At 34.3% G+C, this 18,982-nt stretch overlaps 1 protein-coding gene across 5 annotated transcripts in view; it reads left to right on the top strand.

Moving 5' to 3' along the window:
• Nucleotides 1-18,982, top strand: part of LOC150109825 (uncharacterized) — a 441,768-nt gene that overhangs the window by 66,916 nt on the left and 355,870 nt on the right. For all 5 annotated transcript variants that reach the window (XM_090414208.1, XM_090414244.1, XM_090414315.1 and 2 more), the window contains exon 4: nt 11,071-11,115. In XM_090414208.1, coding sequence (XP_090270334.1) covers nt 11,071-11,115 — 45 coding nt within the window. The remainder of the gene's footprint in view (nt 1-11,070; nt 11,116-18,982) is intronic.

Consider the following 18,982-nt stretch of genomic DNA (forward strand, 5'->3'; position numbering starts at 1 on the left):
CTTCCTACCATACTGGCTTTGCTGATTCTGTTGTCTATTTCCATATTTAATTTACCATCTTCATTAAAATTCGTGCCCAAGTAGCTGAAATGTTTTACTTGTTCCACAGGTTCTCCATTCACAACATAGTTGACATTTTCAATGATTCTGCCTATTTTCATTGTCTTTGTCTTTTTATTGTGACCTTCATACCATATCTATTACAACAGTTATTCAATTTAGTCAGTGAATCTTGCAGACTTGTAGCAGATTTATTTAGAAGTATAATGTCTGCATAAAGCAAAGAGCAGACATTAACATCTCCAATTTTGATATCATGTTTAATACCACTTTCCTTCATAATGTGATCCATATAGATAATGAATAACAGAGTGGATAATGTATATCCTTGTCTCACACCAGATTTAACATTAAACCACCTTCCTGTACTTCCTTCAATTCTAACTGCTGACTTACAACTCAAGTAAAGACTAAGTATTGCTTGTTATAATGCCCCATTGACATATAACTGTAGTGTATTGAATAGCTTCTCTCTTGGCACTTTGTCATATGCCTTTTCCAAATCGACAAAACTTAAATACAGATCTTTGTTATATTCCCATGCTTTCTCGACTATTTGTCATCTATTTAATGGTCAAAGCTGTATAACTGAGAGGAGACCTCCACATAGCCTTTAAAGGAATTCGGAGAACTGACCAGGGCTTCTGACCTAATGTCCAATCCTCACCTTCTCGTGGTGCACCCTGTTGGGTATCTACTTGGATACTGAACGAATGAGGATGGGCTGGCAATTTGGGATTTAGCTGACCAAATTGTATTCTTATTGGTTAAACCAAAATAAAAAATTATGGTACAACATGATGCAAAGTTAGGTAGAATTATCAGGAGTAGTACTGTTGTTAATTCTTCTACAGGATGATTTGAATAGACTTTTATCTTTGACAAATGAGTGAAGATTGCAGTTTTAATATTAATAAATGAAAGTAGATAGTTTCCCGTCTTTGAAGTATACAACCAATGGAGGGGTTCCTCCCTTTCTTCTATATATTGTAAAGTTTTCTATGAGCTAAAATTAATAATATATCACATGCAATTTGCAGTTTGAAAACAGAAAATAAAATAAATGAGATCGTAATAGTAGTAGGTACTTATGACTTAACTAGCGATAAGTTCAGTATGCAAGAGGACATGACCTCAATATGATAAAAATGATTTAAGAAAGGCTATGATGACAAACAATTCAATGCAGAAGGAATGGATGTGTGTAGGGAATATTAGATTTGTCTTAGGGATGGCCCATGCCTGAATCGTTTGGAATTCCCCCACATACAAATTAGCCAAAGTGCTCACACAATATACTGGCAACACACCTTCACACATTAAAAAAAAACTCAGCCCAATTTGAAGCCAGTATAGAAAACCTCTCACTCCAACAAACTCACATAATGGTCAGTTTTGATGTCTCCTCCTTATTCACCAATGTTCCACTCAACAATACTGTAGACCTCATCCAAACCAAATTTTTCTCCCAATATCTCATCCCTATTTCAGTTCATCATGAACTCAGACTATTTCATTTGGCAAGGAAAATTCTGCAAACAGATAGAGGGAACAGCCATGAGTTCCTCACTCTCTCTACCACTGGCTAACTTCTTTATGGAGACCTTTGAAGAAAAAGCCTTACTCTCCCCACATAAACCCACTGTTTGGCTATGCTGTGTGGATGATGTGTTTGCCATTTGGCCACATGGTCTGGATACAACCCCACAATTTCTCAACACTTAAACAATGAACAACAGTCTCCCTTTCCTAGACATTCTGATTACATGTCAATCTGATGGATCCCTGGCTTTCTCTGTTTATAGAAAACCTACACATACAGGTAGACACTTTCACCAACAGTCACTCCCACCCCCAACTATGGAATTATTACAACCCTATATAACAGGAAAAAGTAATCGGTTCAGATAACAATGCCCTAACTACTGAAGTTAACGATATCCTTAACACCGTCTTGCCAATGACTATGACCCAAAACAATTCAAAAAATATTAAAAGCAGTTAACCACAACCCACTTCCCCCCTTCATAGCAGAAATTACTCTAAATCTATTACCATTCCATATATCCAGGGTACATCAGAAAAACTAACAAAATTAAGAAAATATGACTTCACAACACTAGTTATAAACCACATAAGAAATTGACATCTCTTATCCACTCCACCAAAGACCAGCCACTTCCTCTAGACCTTCCTGGAGTATACCAGGTCCCTTGCAGTTGCAAACTGTCCTACTACAGCCAAACAGGCAGGACAGCCAATATCAGGATATCTGAACACAAGGACTACATCCAATTCCACCGCTCAGGACATGCCAGCCATGCACTGGTGGACACCTATCACAGAATATGCTAGAAGAAGGCCACTTCATTACATCACAGCAAGTACAAGTACGAAAGATTATTCCTTGACTCATTCTCAGCTCTGAAAAACTTCCCAAACCTCAACATATTTGGGTGCACGAGACTGCTCCAAATATGGGAAGCATACATTCTACGATTGTCAGCACAACAGCCAAGAAAACCCAATTTAGCCCACTGGGGGGGGGGGGGGTAGCTTTTAGGACTCTAGGATCAACTTCAGTTACCTTTCTTCAGCTTCACTTGTGTGTGCATATCATTGTTTTCTGATCCCTGAAATATACTTAGTTATTAATTAAAGTTTTTATAATAATAATAATTTAGTTTAAGTTATCATTTCCTAAAAAATTAGAAGTAATATACAGAAATTTTAAGTCTACTTCTAGTGGAAAGCGTTTAACCATCATGTTTATATACTAAAATAATATAACTGTCTATCTGTATCCTTTTCACTATAAAAAAAAAAATAGTTCAAAATTATTAATAAAAACGAGGATATTAGGAAAGAGCCTGACATTGTCAGCATCCACGAATGCGTTAGCAGAGCTAATCTCAGGTGGTATGGTCACTTAAACAGAATGGGCGAGGAAAGATTAGCAAAACAAGTGTTCTCTGCCAGGTTGGCAGGAAAACGACCCAGAGGAAGACCAAGATATAGGTGGATTGATACGGTACAAAGTGCCTTAGATGACAGAAATATAAGATCTGATAATATTGGAGTCTTGACAAGTAACAGACTGATCTGGAGGAAAATTGTAGATAGGAAGTTAGTAATGATGTAAATTTTTCTTGTAGTACTATCATGTCCTGTACACCACAACCTCTAGCAAAACTACAACCTCTTAATATAATACTTACAACCTCTAGCAAAATTATTATTATTATTATATGGGTATCTCCACAGAGTGTAAGTACACAATGTGAGAGGCCCACATTGGTCATAATGCCAGTCATACTTGTCCATCAACAATATACTTACAACCTCTAGCAATTTACCCATTCCACTCATTTACCATTCTGTGCATAAAAAATATTATTCATATTGCAAAATTCTTCTGTGGTGAATCTCTCATTCTCTGCTATTCAGTCATATACTGGGAAAGGAAAAATATTTACTCAATAAAATCCTTTTAGTAACATGTGTCTATCATATTCACTTTTTTTCATCTATCACCTAAAATTTATAATTCTCAAACTGTCAATCACTCTTCAGAGACTGAAGTGAGAACTGCATTTTAATTTATTAGATGAGACTTCCCAGATGAATCACTATTTGTCATTAACCTCCAAATTATTTCTGACAATTCCACATAAGAAATTAGGCAAAAAAAAAAAAAAAACTGTAGTGCACAAATTGTGCTCTATCCACATGATATCAAAGTGTTATAAAGAGAGATGACTTCCTTATTCCTGCCTGTCAGATTTGAGATATTTTGCTGTCTTTTGAACTCTTCTGAACATAAACTTTTCCAAATCAAACTGGTAAACAATATCCTTTTCCTATAGTCTATTCAGTAATTATGCAGCAACTCTACATCATTATTTATTACTGCCTTCTCAGTTTAGAATCATTAAAAACTAAATACTTCTCTTCAAATCATTTCCAAAATCATTAATGTAATACTGTACAGCAGTGCCCATGTAGAAAACCCTGTGGCACATCACATGCTGTTTTCTCTTTAAATACATAACCATATACCTCTTTGCTATGCCTTCCCTCAGCTACTCTCTTAGCCATTCCATCAATTTCATATCTTTATTTGCTCCAATTTAAATAATAGGATTGTGTGGTATCCTATTGCCACTGTCAAATGCAGTGGCAATTTCTAGTGATATCATGGTATAGCTATTCCCCTTGTCCAAAACTCACTATCTTATTGCAGAAATGGTGTCAACTATTAAGACAAGGCTTCTCTTTCCCCTGTCCCATAGTATACCATATTCCTATCCACTCTTTCTGGAATTCTGCCTTAACTAACTTTCCAGTACTGTAATGACTGCTCTTGAGATACTAAATGGTCTAATTTGTTATCTGTCTTGGCATTTCCATTATGTAACATAGTTATCTTAGCTTCTATCTACTCTCTTGAGACATTTCCAGTAGTAAGTCTTTAATTAAACAGACAGATCACAGCCACTGCCATTTCTCTTGCACTTTCCCATAGTACAAAGGATGATATCTCATCCAATCCCACAGATATATTTAGATGGAGATATCCTAGTATCCTAAACACCTCTAGTTCATCTACCTCTAATCTTTTATTTCCTGTCATATCAGTTTCTGCATGACCTCTGCTTGGATAATACATGCTCACAAAGTGATTACTTGGTAACTCAAGTAATTTCTTCTGATTTGTATCTCTCTACTGAGAAGCATTCATTGAAGTTATTGTTCCAAAATCATTCTTTCTTTTACTTGCCATGCAGTGTAGATTTTCTTAAGGCTGGCTATTTTTTTTACATAATCTAATTTGTTGGGTTTTGCTTGTGCTTTGTGACACTTGCTGGTCACAAAACAAAATACTGTTCATGGGCCTGTTGATCATCTTTATCTTTAAATATGCTTTACAACATTCTTTTCAACTCTTGACTTGTGCTACTTATTCTTTTAAATGTCACCTGGTTGGGCATGCAATCTGATAATCCTTTCCTTAAAGAACACAGCCATAGCATAAGCAGCTGCAAGGAAAGCTTGTCAATAGGGCATGCAAAATGGTCATGGGATATTTAAGTTGACTTTCAAAAAAAATAAATCATTTAATCAAAAGTGCATGTTCACCCTCATCAATCAGAGGATTTTTCTGATGAACTATTACTCTTGCAGACTGCATTACTCTTCCCCATCTCATCTTTATCCTTACTGAATACAGTATCCATTAAGTAAATACAGTTCCATTAAATTATACATCTGTAGCAATATACTTTCCTGTCAACCTAGTCTCAGTAATGTTTATAATCATTAGATAAGTCAAGGTAATCAATACCAAACACTTTTTGTTCATGATGCTTCTGGCATTAGAACAGCTATACTGTAAGATCCTCCTGGCTCCAAAGGTCACTTTCACCTTGTAATTAATGACTAATTCAATTTCGAGACTTGAGAAACTGCATCATTCAGCATTCTTTGATTTTTTTCCCCCCATTCTCATTCTCACTCACCTTAAGGACACTTGTATATGTGTACATATGCTCCTCCCCCTCATCCCAAGAGCTTTAATTATCATGATTCAGTACTTCCATTCTCTCATTGAACAAAGTTTATCTAGATACCTAACTCGAATTCATTAAAGTGCAATCCATCAGTCATATGACAAGTCCTTTCATTCATTTCAGATATCTAAAAAAACTGAACACTATTCTTTCTACATAATTCATTTGCATTTCATGGCCTTTCTTATCAATCACTATCATGCCTTGAAGAAAGAAATTCTCACATTCCATTCCCCCTTTCTTCCATATCCTCTTGCATTCTATATTTTTTCCATTTTTACATTATTTGTTCAAATCAAAATTGATTTTCATTTTATCCCTTTGCATTTTAACCATATTAATATTTAATCTTCACACCTTTGCACTAGGAAAGTAAACTCATCAATCACACCCCTGATAACCACACAAAATATGATTAAAAGTTTTCATTGCATATTTCTACATTTAAGTCAGGAAATCTAGCTCTTTCATTTTATTGTTTCAATTTTCTTCCTTAATCATTCAATCTGTGGTTGTGAGTCTTTTATCAGATCAACAGATGATCTAGCAATATGTTTCTTTTTTGACTTACTAATCAGGGCACCAATGATGTATAACTGAATATTATATTACAAATATCTATATTCTATACATCATTGTGTATAGACCAATGACATTAATAAATTCCAATTTCTCAGATACTACTATACTACTAGCTTGCTGTAAAGTATATTGGAAAAAAAAGTCCAGTGTACTTTAACATAAGCAGATAATTTATTTTTTAATAGTTTTTTGCTGCTAACCACCAGCAAAAAATTATTTTAAAATATTATTATATATGCTAATTCTGATGAACAGTTGCAGTAGAAGTATTTGTAAAAAAAATGCAAGCAGTGGAATCTGAGTACCTGTGTGAAAGTGAGTGAAGTATATTAGTTAGAAGGGTTATTTTTTTTACGACTTTTTTTGTACAGCGTCCATAATTTTTAGGGAACTCTTAGGAACACCATCCCAGATATGAGAGCAATAATCAAAGGTCAGGCAGGTTTGTGTAAAATTAGAAGCTTTGTAGTTGAGTAACACCCTGAGTGAAAAAGAACTTAATTTTTTGGAAGCAGAGGCAATGTTTGTGTGAAGAGAGATTTCAGGATAGTGTTATTCCAAGATAAATATCATCATAAATAGAAATAAGGGTGTTATTAAAAGTAAGATTAGAAGAGAAGAGTCCTTTCTTGTGAGAAATAAGGCAAAGCTGCATTTTAGTAGTAATGAAAGACTGTCCAAACCTTGCTGGTGAATGTTGTGTAGATTCGTTAAGTGGTAGTAGGCTGTGGTAATTTTTGCATTGCTGGGTTTGTCAAATGAAAAGGAGGAATGCAATGTGTTGTTATGAGAAAAAACTATGTATCAGATTGAATTTATATTATAGAACTCGGAGGAGTCAGAGACTCATCAATGGAGACCACATATTATACACACACACATCATTCTTGAATTCATTCATGCTGATTGCATGCACAACATCCAATGGCAGTCCATTCCAATCACACACCATCCTAGGACAGAAAAATATAGGCTTTATACCCTTTTTAGCGGTATTCATTCTCAGCTTGTCCTTTCATAAAATGAAAAATTCCATCAGCTGAAATCCTTTGACTCTTTCAGAAGTTTGTACATCTCAATCACATTGCCCCCCCCCCTCTTTCTGGTGTTTGCAGCCTACAAATTCTCAATCTGTATTCCACAATCCTGATATAATTTTTAACTCTCCTTTGCACTCTCTCTCCCCCAATTTATCACTCACAACAGAAATTTTGCTAATTGGTTTTTGGTAGTCCATGTATCGGGGGGGGGGCTAGAGTCAAAAAGGTTTAGTCTGCTAGTCACTTCCACAAGCCAAGAGGTCACCTTCTTAAGGAGCTTATGTAATGTTCTGAATTGGGTGCTGGTGGGATATTCTATAGGGAGGTAGGTAGAATGATCTAAAAGTAAGAGGCAAGCTTGCTTGTGTAATATGATTGGTTTGGAACGACAGTGTCATTTTTCTTATCGGCTTTAGTAATTACTATTTTGTTATTGCTTTTTGTTGGTTTGGCTTGGGTAAACTGAAGGGGTAAACCACCAAAAAACAAATTATAATAACCTCCGTGGAATCAGTAGACTCATCATGGGAGACCCACTCTCACCAGTGCATTCCACACTCGCCAACAAATCTCAATAAATCTCCTCCTCACACCCTTCCTTACCAGATCTTTATTTAGCTTCCAGCAATGGCCTGTCATTCTTCTCATCTTAACATCCACTCTTTTTTGTTATTATTTCTTCTGTATTAATCTGGTAGAATCCCTTAACCAACTTGAAGGTCTCTGTCATATCTCGTCTTCCTCCTATTAGCCACATTCCCTCAGCTGCTCTGCATAACTCCAGAATCCTGATATCATGTTTATCATTTGTTTTTGGACTCTCTCTTTTCTTTTTTTTTTTTTGTAGGGAATGGAAAACTGAATAACTCTCATTGTGATGTCGAAATAGTGTTTCCATATCACAATGTATATAATGCCTGATGATAGCATGATTGTTTAAATAGGACAATAGGACAGTTAATACTACTACCTGTCCTGGAACTTGGAAATTTTGTTCAGAAAGTCCTCTTAAACATATAAAGCAATGTAATGAAAAATCCAAAAATAATTTTTAAATGTATGGTAAAAAGAGTTGCTAGTTTTTCAGGAATAATTTAAGAATGAACCATCAGATTTCAGTTTCTTTCTTTTTCTTTTCTTTTTTCTTTTTTTGTAGGGAATAGCAGACTGAATAATTGCACTCTTTGCCATCACCCCAAGATCCTGAATTGTATCACTTCCTGAAGTATAGCTCTTTCAATACAATATATGGCCTTAATATCTCTGCACCCCCCCCCCCCAAGTGTAACACCTTGCATTTCTTTATATTAAAACTACAGTCCCACTCATCTATCCAAGTGAAAAGTCTATTCAACTCTTCCTATAGAGGATTGACATCGTCAATATTCCTAATAATTCTGCCAAACTTTGCATCATCTGTAAATATTTGAAGATCCCCAGTCAGTTCATATGAAATATCATTAACAAATAAGTTAAACAGTATAGGTCCAAGAACAGAACCTTGAGGCACATCACTGGTCACCTTCTATTTCTGAGACACTGCTCTGTCATACACAACTTGAGTATTATTCAGAAAGTCGATTTCAACTACTACCAGTCTGTTATCCAGTCCCATCTTCTGCAGTGTATGCACTAATATAATGAGTAAATGAAGGGGTAAGGATTCTTTGAAGTAGAAGAACTGAATCTTTTAAATCAGTGGTTCTCAAACTTTTACAGTTCATGGCACCTTTAGTGTATCAGGATTTTTCCACAGGGCCCTAAGTCAGAATGTGGGCTTACCTTAATAGTTGTAGTGCACAGTTGGTGCAGTTAGGATGGTTAAGTTAAAAAAAAAAAATAAATAAATGAAAGACATATTTCAAATTCACAAACAATTTATATAAAAATTATTAAATAAGTACATATTTTGAACAATCAAATCATTGAATAAATAAATCAAAAAAAAAAGTGAAACAGTTTGTGGTTTGTACAGTGTTCGCTAGAATCGATGGTCTGATTCTAAAACCATGTGGGCTAAGTGTCATTTCAGTGAAAATATTGAAATATTTCACAGTGTCTTGGCACACAATTTGGGAATCATCGCTCGAAATCCTTATTCTCTGAGCATTTAGAGTAATTTTGTTGTGTGATCTTCTTCGCCTTCTACATGTTATTCCCGCTTCCTATGCAGGGTCCACGTGTTACTTTTAGATGCGACTTCTTGTTAGTACTACTCCCAACCGACCCGTCGCCTGGTCTGCCGCTGTGGGAGGGATATATTTTTGACTGTAGAGGCGTATGTTCACGAGGCCTGTTTGCGGGATGAAAAACGCCAGATAAACTGGCGGAAAAAAACCTACTGACCGCGCCCAAGACCGGCTAACTTGGCTATGCCTGAGGAAGATCCTAAAATTCCTCACGTTTACAACGGGAATCGAACCTGGGACACTCCTTCCCCAGGCATATGGTTGTGAAGCGCAAAGCCACTAGGCTAACCGCGCGGTACTAATTTTGTTGTGTGATATTTTTCTTAAATGTTTGACTTTTTTTTAACCACACACATTTCCATTTTTCATAATTTTATTTGACATTGATATATACTAATGGGAAAGCTTTCAGGAGTTGAGAAGGAAGCGAGGAACTTGTCTTTGCAAAAACCAGTTATAAAATCTTGGAATATTGATATTTACATAAATTCTAGTGCATAATATTTCGAGAATTATATTTGTAGTTTTCAAAATAATCAATTAATTTAAATTTCATTTAAAATTATTATTATTGTATAGGTATCTTCATGGAGTCAGAAGACTCATGATATTAAATTTATTTATGAAATAATTTAACAAAAATAATTTATGGAAACCTTTCTGTAGAAGTATTTCTCTAAGTTGTTATGCAGAAAATTAGTTTTAAATAATTTAATCATATTTTGCTAAGGTTTGTATGGATGCTATTTCCAAATAGGTTACTAATATTAGAAATATAGGGTTGACTAGGCAATTTTTATTAATAAATGTGCATTATATGTGAGTAGAAAAGTAAATAACTAGTAAGAAGTTTCACATTTTGTGTACCAAATTCAGAACAAGTTAGTAAATGAATATTTAATGTATTAAAATGCAATTCAGCAACATTTTATAATTTATTCATTTTTAGAAACACTTACCAGTGTTATGTATATGTGAACTTATTGATAATCTTTCTTCTCTTACAAATCATGCCGAATGCTTTTATGGTTATTCTGCAGCTTTTGCGGTCAGCAAAATAGTATGTTCACTTAGCATCTTTACAGGTAGGTTTCAATCTCTGGTTTGCTTAAGGAGTAAGTTTAATGAGGACCATATCACTGTTGGAGGAGAAGAAAAAAAAAAAGATTCAGTAAGGAATAAAAAGCAGAATTAATTCAAGAAATAATTACTTGCTGGCCACCATAATCAGAAATATCAGTGAAGGGCAAGATAATTGCAGTAGCTGTTCCTGTTTTCCAGATATATCAACTATGTTTTTATGTCACAAAATTAAGTACTACTGGGAAATCAGCTCTCTTATTATTGGTAAAAGCATTGAACCAGTGCGGCAATTAAATATGTGCAAATGAAAATCATTAGTTTAAAAAAGAATGAAACTGTTTTCCCAAATTGGTTGCTTATTTTACTTTTCTTTTATCATAAAGGTTTATGTTAAGTGACATCTGTAAATGATTAGTTGTGTTTATTTATTTATTATTATTATTTTTTAATTTTAATTCTGTTTGCACTTAAATTTGGTATTAATAAATTCTGACAAATTTTTTTTACTTATATGTTGTTATATATGATTATTTTATTTATTTTCAGGATAAATCTGCTGAGGAGGGTGAAGATGATGGGGAAGTAACTGATGTAAGTATTATTTAAAAGTATTTATGATCTTTTTCAAGGATTATACATACTTTTACATCATATATCCATTAATTTTAAGTATTTTATTATAATTAACAATTATAGAATCAGACTAGATAGCAAATATTTGAAATTTACTGGGTGTGAATTGTCAGGTTCTTTTAAAGAGAATTTTAAACTTCTATTCAGCAATGCATGTAGTTAATTAAAACTGTTATTCTCTTCTTAACACTATAGAGGAAAGTGTTTTTATTTTCTTCACTTCAAAGATTAGGCATTTGCCTGTTCTGGCTTCACTGATTTTCCTCTATCACTCTTTCCCTTTTGGTCTATATCTATTCACTTTTTTTTGGATATTTTTCCATCCTAAACAGATGTTCTTTCCATTTCTCTCTGTATTCCTTGATCTTTTAATTTACATTATAAATATCTAGTTCTTTCCTGATTGTCTTTATGTTTTATATGGTCCAGTTTTGTGCATCCTTTTGTTGCTCTTTAAAATCTTATCTCTGCAGCTTGTATTTTTTTACTTTCATCTTTCTTTTTAACAGTCCATTTTTCTGAATCATATAATAGAGTGGGAGCGGCCATTACTTTGTAAAATTTTAGTTGAATTTCTTGTCATTTTTATTTTCTGAAATTTCTTTATTTTTTTCATGTATATCTTTATCTTTTAGATATGCTATTATGCAGCCTAAATAATAAATCTGTGTCACCTGTTCTATTATTTTACTTTCTATAACTACATTTGATTTAACATGATCTCGACCTTTAAATGCCATGGTTTCTTTTTTGAGATTTTTAAAGTGTATTGTTGACTTAATTTATAAACTGATTTTTGAAAGTCATCTTTATTGTCTTGTAATATAATCTGATCATCTGCATACATCATTGTATTCATAACAGTTCTTCTGGTTAACTGGATACCTTGTTTTATTGTTGTTTTCCATATTTGAATAATCTGATCAATATATATATATATATATATATATATATATATATATATATATATATATATATATATATTGAATAGAGTTGGAGATAAGCTACATCCCTGTCTGATTTATTTCAATCTCTTCTGTTAATTTATTACCTAACTGTAACTATATTTTTGTATCTTCATTCTTATTTTCTGTTATTAAATTTGGGTCATAGAGTTGGAGATAAGCTACATCCCTGTCTGATTTATTTCAATCTCTTCTGTTAATTTATTACCTAACTGTAACTATATTTTTGTATCTTCATTCTTATTTTCTGTTATTAAATTTGGGTCATACCATAAATTCTTATATTGTTCTATCTATCTAATGTTGTATTGTTTCTGTTGTATTATGATGATTTGTGCTGTATCTCTTTCTTCATTGTTTAATTTCCTTAATTATTTTGTAGGCTTTCTTGTCTTCCATGTATGTCTTCTTCTATTTTATTAACCCAGGCGTTAGTAAGGTGGCGTGTTACATACCCCAAAGATATAGAAAGATATAACTGTGACACTCCACCTTACTAATGCCGGGTTAATAAATCTGTCCCAAGAATCTTGGTGAGCTTTCTTTTGTTTTTGTATATTTCTTCTGTTTACTTTGTATGTTTCTGAAGGAGTGATTTGTATGCATTTGTTTTTCTTTTTAATATTTTATTTTTCTTTCCAAGTACTTCAGAGGCTGTTTTATGGATGATCTTTATTAAAGTTTTCTATTCTTATATATCTTTACTAATTTGAGCTTCTTTTAGGTAAGTTTAATCGTGATCGATATGGCATTCTAATGCTTTCTTTTTGTAATAGATATACTTTGTATGCTTGTTCTATTTCTTGTTTTTTCGTATTTACTTCCTTTCTCAATTTTGCTAGTATTTCTATTTTAGAGACTACTAAGTAATAATCTGAAAAAATTTCACTTCTTCTGTAAACACATGTACATCTCTCACTTGTGGAGCTAATTTCTAATTAGTAATGATATAATCAATTATAGATCTTGTTCCTCTGCTATTCCAAGTATATTTATTTATATTATTTTTTTGAAGAAAAAAGTATTGGTTATTTTAAAATGATTGAAAGTACAGTCTAATAGACTGTACTTTCAATCATTTCATTGGTCAAGCAAAAGTGTAATAATACACTTTTGCTTGACCATTGTTATTCATGCAAATTTCTCCATGTTTTCCTAAGACATTTGGGATTAGATTATTTCCAACTCTAACATTAAGATCTCCTGCTATTAATATACAGTCATTTTTATTACATTTAACTGATTTTGTAGTTCCTCATAAAACTGTTTGGAACCTTTTTCCTACCTTATATTTAAGTAGCTTCTATTTGCTTTTTTTAATTTAAGTATTATAATCTGATCATTTATTGATTATTGAATTAATTGATTCTTATCAATTAATTTTGATCCACTCCAGTATACGAGGGTGGTCTGAAAAGTTCTCTGCCTAACAATTAAAAAACGGATTTATAATTTCAAAATTATTTTTATTTTTCAACATAATCTCCTTTAAGACTAATACATTTGTTCCAGTGATGCTCGAGTGCCATTATCCCGTCCCTGTAGTGGTTCTCAGAAAGATCTGCAAAATACCCCTCTACAGCTGCAATCACCTCTTGATTCAAAGAAAAAGAGGTGATTGCAGATGTAGAGATAGCAAGGAAGAGATAGAAGTCAGAGGGAGTCAAATCTGGGGAATAGGGTGATTGTCCAACAATTCATAGTGTAGATCCCTTAATTTTCCCATTGCCAAAAACACCTTTGTGGGCAAGTGCATTGTTCTGATGAAAGATGATTTTTTTCTTCTGTCTTTTGTCATGAAATTTTGTCTAGTCTGGTTAAAAGATTGGAATAATATTCTGCGGTTATTGTTTTAACCTTTACAAGATAATTAATGCACTTAGTATCCTAAAACACCGATGCCATGACCTTGTCTTTGGTGCCAAACAACCAGCTTCTGTCCACTGTTTCGACTGCTGTTTGGATTTTGGCGTGTAATGGTGATCCAACTCCCATCCATAATAATAAATCAACACACAAAATCAGTTTTATTCTTGTTAAAACGCTCCAAGCACTGAAAGATTTTTATGCGAGTGCGTTTTTGATTTGCTGTGAGCAAGCATGGCACCCATCTTGTGCAAAGCTTTTTCATTTGCAATTCTTCATGCAAAATGTATCCTACACATTCTGTTGAAATTCCTATAGTCTCAGCAATTTCACACACTTTGACTCAATGATTTCTGGTGTTGTTACACTTTTTCGACATCCTTCACGTGAATCATCTTCAAGGCTGGTACGGTGACGTTTAAACTCGGCTGCTCATTTCTTAATTGTTGAAAATGAAGGAGAAGACTGCCCATAAACCTTTTATTGACTTTGAATAAATTTCTTTTGGCGTTAAACCTTATTTTACAAAGAATTTTATATCCACACGATACTCAATTTTATTCATTTCAAGTTACACAGACAACACTTTTGCTTCAGACAGCTGTATAAAACAAACTACTTGATAGAATGACTTGCAATTTCACATGGATGCTTATGACAGATGTACCAACTTGGAAAAAAAAATCTTGTCAATAGTGTTGCCATCTATTGGTGTTGATACTATGGCTACTCTTTCTTTTCCTTGATTGTCATTTCCCGAATGTAACATTTTGTATTTATTACTCGGAAAGATCTCGCCAGTTTTTCTCTTTTTTGTTTCAGTCACCCCTATTATGTCAATCTGTTTCTTATCTAATCCCTTAGCTAGCTCCATTTCTTTGCCATTCAGCGTTCTAATGTTGATAGTACCAATCTTGAATTCTGGTGATGCTGAGTTGGGGTGTGTTTTAGGATTTGCTTCACTAGCTGACTTTTTGCTGTTTGCCCTGGTTCCCTGGCGAAAACAACATGGGCCTTATTTAACTGGGTGCAGTCAGCATGAATTCTGTCATGTTGTACCATCATTTTATATTTTGGCTTAAGCCAATAAGAATACAATGTGTTTGGGTAAATCCTGAATTTCCATCCCATCCTCGTTCATTCGTTCGTTTAGTATCCAGGTAGATACCTAACAGGGTACACCACGAGAAGGTGAGGATTGGACATTAGGTCAGAAGCCCTGGTTGGTTCTCTGCATTCGTTTGAAGGCTATGTGGAGGTCTCCTCTCAGTTATATAGCTTTGACCCTTAAGCACCCCTTATAATTATACAATGTATCTTATATTTTATACATTATATCTTTATTCATATATTATTTATTTTTTATTTGCAATCTGGTGAAACTCTAGGATGGCATAGCACCCTGGTCTATAGAATAGATGTTATGAATCTGGGTAATCTGACCTGATTTTTCTGGCTTTTTATGAGCTATGGCAGTATAGTGCACTTTTTCCTCTATGTTCATGCTCTACCTATGGGACATGTTCATGTTGCAGGCAATTGGCCCTTATTTTAGCAGCTGAGTTAGCCCTTTTCATTCAGTAAAATTCCTTCATGCTATATATCATTTGGAAGTCAGCCTGTGATGGGAATGCTATATAAACTTAAACACTTAAAGGATATTATATCCAAGTGATATCTACTTGATGTCTCTGAAGATAGTTTGCTTTAGAATGATGGAGCTTATAGCTGTCAGGTATATTATTATTATATGTAGGTTTAGTGATCTTATTCTATTAAGATGTATCATTCTTATGTGTATCACCAGAAACCTACCCTGATCCGGCTGGTCAAAATGTATATATATCAGACCCACTCAAGTTGTTTCAAATGCTAGGATATGTTTCATAACATTTGGCTGTGTCTCTACTCTCCCTATTTAGAAGAAACCACGAGGACAGACTACTCTACAGAGCAATCTGTAAAGTAGTCTGCTTTGTAGAGCAGACTTCTCTAGCATGTCAGTGGTAGAAGGAAGTACTAAGAGATTAATATAAAGCAGAATATCTTATACCAAGTAGAAAAGAGGAAGCCTGCCATAGTAATAGCATTTGGAAACTTTTTATTCCAAGGGGTGCTTAAGGGTCAAAGCTGTATAACTGAGAGGAGACCTCCACATAGCCTTTAAAGGAATGCAAAGAACCGACCAGGACTTCTGACCTAATGTCCAATCCTCACCTCATGGTGCATCCTGTTGGGTATCTACTTGGATACTGAACAAACGAGGATGGGCTGGCAATTTGGGATTTAGCCGACCAAATTGTATTCTTATAGGTTAAACCAAAATAAATAAATAAAAAAAAGATGATGGTATGACATGACAAAATTTCATGCCGGCTGGGGCGTCGCCTGGTTAAACAAGGCTCCTGTTGTTTTCGCCAGGGAACCAGGGCGAACAGCGAAAAGTCAGCTAGTGAAACAAATCTGAAAACAAACCCCAACTCAACATCACCAGAGTTAAAGATCGGTACTATCAACATAAGAAGCCTGAATGGCAAAGAAATGGAACTAGCTGAGGAATTAGATAAGTACCAGATCGACATTATAGGGGTGACTGAAACAAAAAAGACAAAAACTGGTGCGATCTTTCTGAGCAATAAATACAAAATGTTATATTCAGCAATGACAATCAAGGAAAAGAAGGAGTAGCCATAGTATTCAACACAAAATACGAGGCTAATCTTCTTGAATGGCAGTCAGTCTCAAGTAGAGTAATGTGAGCAAATATGAGAATGGGGAACTGAACAATGAGACTTATTTGTACCTATGGTCTCACAGAAGGTTCTACTAAGGTAGAAGTGGAGAAATTTTTTGAGGCTTTAGAAAAAGCAACTGACAAAACGAAAAAGGAAAAGTTGGTCCTTGTTGGGGATCTAAATAGCAGAGTAAGAAATGATTGTTAGACATACAAAATGGTTTGGGAAAATTTGGAGAAAAGAGCAAAGCTAAATAATAATGGCAGATATCTGTTGGATTTCTGCTCAGGACATGGACTGGTTATTACTAATATCATGTTCCAACATAAAAATGTGCACAAATTCACATGGAGAGAAGATGCAAGGAATAAGAAAAGTCTCAGTGACTATGTTATTGTTGAGAGTGACGTTTTCTCCCTGGTGCTAGACACCAGAGTGTAGGATTTGAAATTGGAAGTGATCACTATTTAGTCTTGAGCAGGATAAAATTGAATTTCATATTGAACAGAATAACATGTAAGAAAGTTTTAAAGCAAATCAAAGTTGAGCAGCTCTCAGATGTGAACTGTAGACTAAAATATACAAAGATTATTGAAGAAAAAATGAAAGAGTTTGAGAACAGGAATCAAACCTTGGAGATTCAGTGGCAAACTCTGAAGAAAACATTGATTGATTCTGCTAGAGAGGCATGCGGTTAGGTTGTCTACAAGGATAAAAAATATCAGAACTCCTTGGTGGACAGAGGAAGTTAAAGAGGCAGTGAAGGAAAAGAAAAAAGCATATCAAAAGTTCCTGTCAAATAAGTCAGCTTGTGCTCTTAGAGAATACAGAGACAAATGCAAGAATGCTAAACAGTGTGTAAAACTAACAAAACAAAAGTCATGGGAGGACTTTGCCAAGAATATAGAAAATAAATATCAAGAAGGTGGCAAAATATTCTGGAGGTTGTTGAAGAAGCTTATGAATGGAGGAAAGAGTGCTGTAAAAGGAGTTAGAGATGATAAAGGTGACATGAAAAAGGGGGGAAAAGATTTCCTTGAAGTATGGAGTAATTACTTTGAAAAACTGCTAAATGAAACAAGCAGCGATGACAGCACAGTGGTAAAAAACAGTGACCAGGCATGCAGTCAGGAATACATATCCATACTTGAAGTAGAAAAAGCCATCAAAGGCTTGAAATGTGGAAAGGCAACAGGAGTAGATGATATTTGACCAGAAATGCTGAAGTATGGTGGTAAGAGTCTTACTGTGGCTGCACTGCATAGTCCAGAAAGCCTGGACAGAGGGACGAATTCCCGATGATTGGAGTGGAGCTCTCATAGTACCCATATATAAAAAGGAAAATAAAACTGAATGTGAGAATTACAGAGGTATTTCCCTGCTGAGTGTTCCTGGCAAGATCTATGCAAGTATACTTGAGAAACAGTTGAGAAGAATTGTGGAAGAAAAGCTTTGTGAAGAACAAGCTGGATTCAGGCCAAATAGAGGCTGTCAGGATCAGATCTTCACTTTACGACAAATAGTCGAGAAAGCATGGAAATATAACAGAGATCTGTATTTAAGTTTTGTCGATTTGGAAAAGGCATATGACAAGGTGCCAAGAGAGAAGCTATTCAATACGCTACAGTTATATGGTGTCAATGGGGCATTATATCAAGCAATACTTAGTCTTTATTTGAGTTGTAAGTCAGCAGTTAGAATTGAAGGAAGTACAGGAAGATGGTTTAATATTAAATCTGGTGTGAGACAGGATGTACATTATCCCCTCTGTTATTCATTATCTATATGGATCACATTACAAAGGAAAGTGGTATTAAACATGATATCAAAATTGGAGATGTTAATGTCAGCTCTTTGCTTTATGCGGATGATGTTATACTTCTAAATAAATCCGCTACAAGTCTGCAAAATTCTCTGACTAAATTGAATAGCTGTTGTAATAGATATGGTATGAAGGTCAGCAATAAAAAGACAAAGACAATGAAAATAGGCAGAATCATTGAAAATGTCAACTGTGTTGTGAATGGAGAACCTGTGGAACAAGTGAAACATTTCAGCTACTTGGACACGATTTTTACTGAAGATGGTAAATTAAATATAGAAATATACAACAGAATCAGCAAAGCCAGTATGGTCAGAAGTGAATTGAATAAATTCATATGGAATAAGAGAGAAATTAGTCAGAACATTAAATTAGCTGTATACAAGACAGTGTTCAAACCAGTTTTTACTTATGGATCTGAGAGCTGGGTCAGAAGT

This window comes from Typopeltis vanoorti, chromosome 1 (genome assembly GCF_054136105.1).
Source record: "Typopeltis vanoorti isolate ZY-2024b chromosome 1, IOZ_Tvanoo_1.0, whole genome shotgun sequence".
NCBI lineage: Eukaryota > Metazoa > Arthropoda > Arachnida > Uropygi > Thelyphonidae > Typopeltis > Typopeltis vanoorti.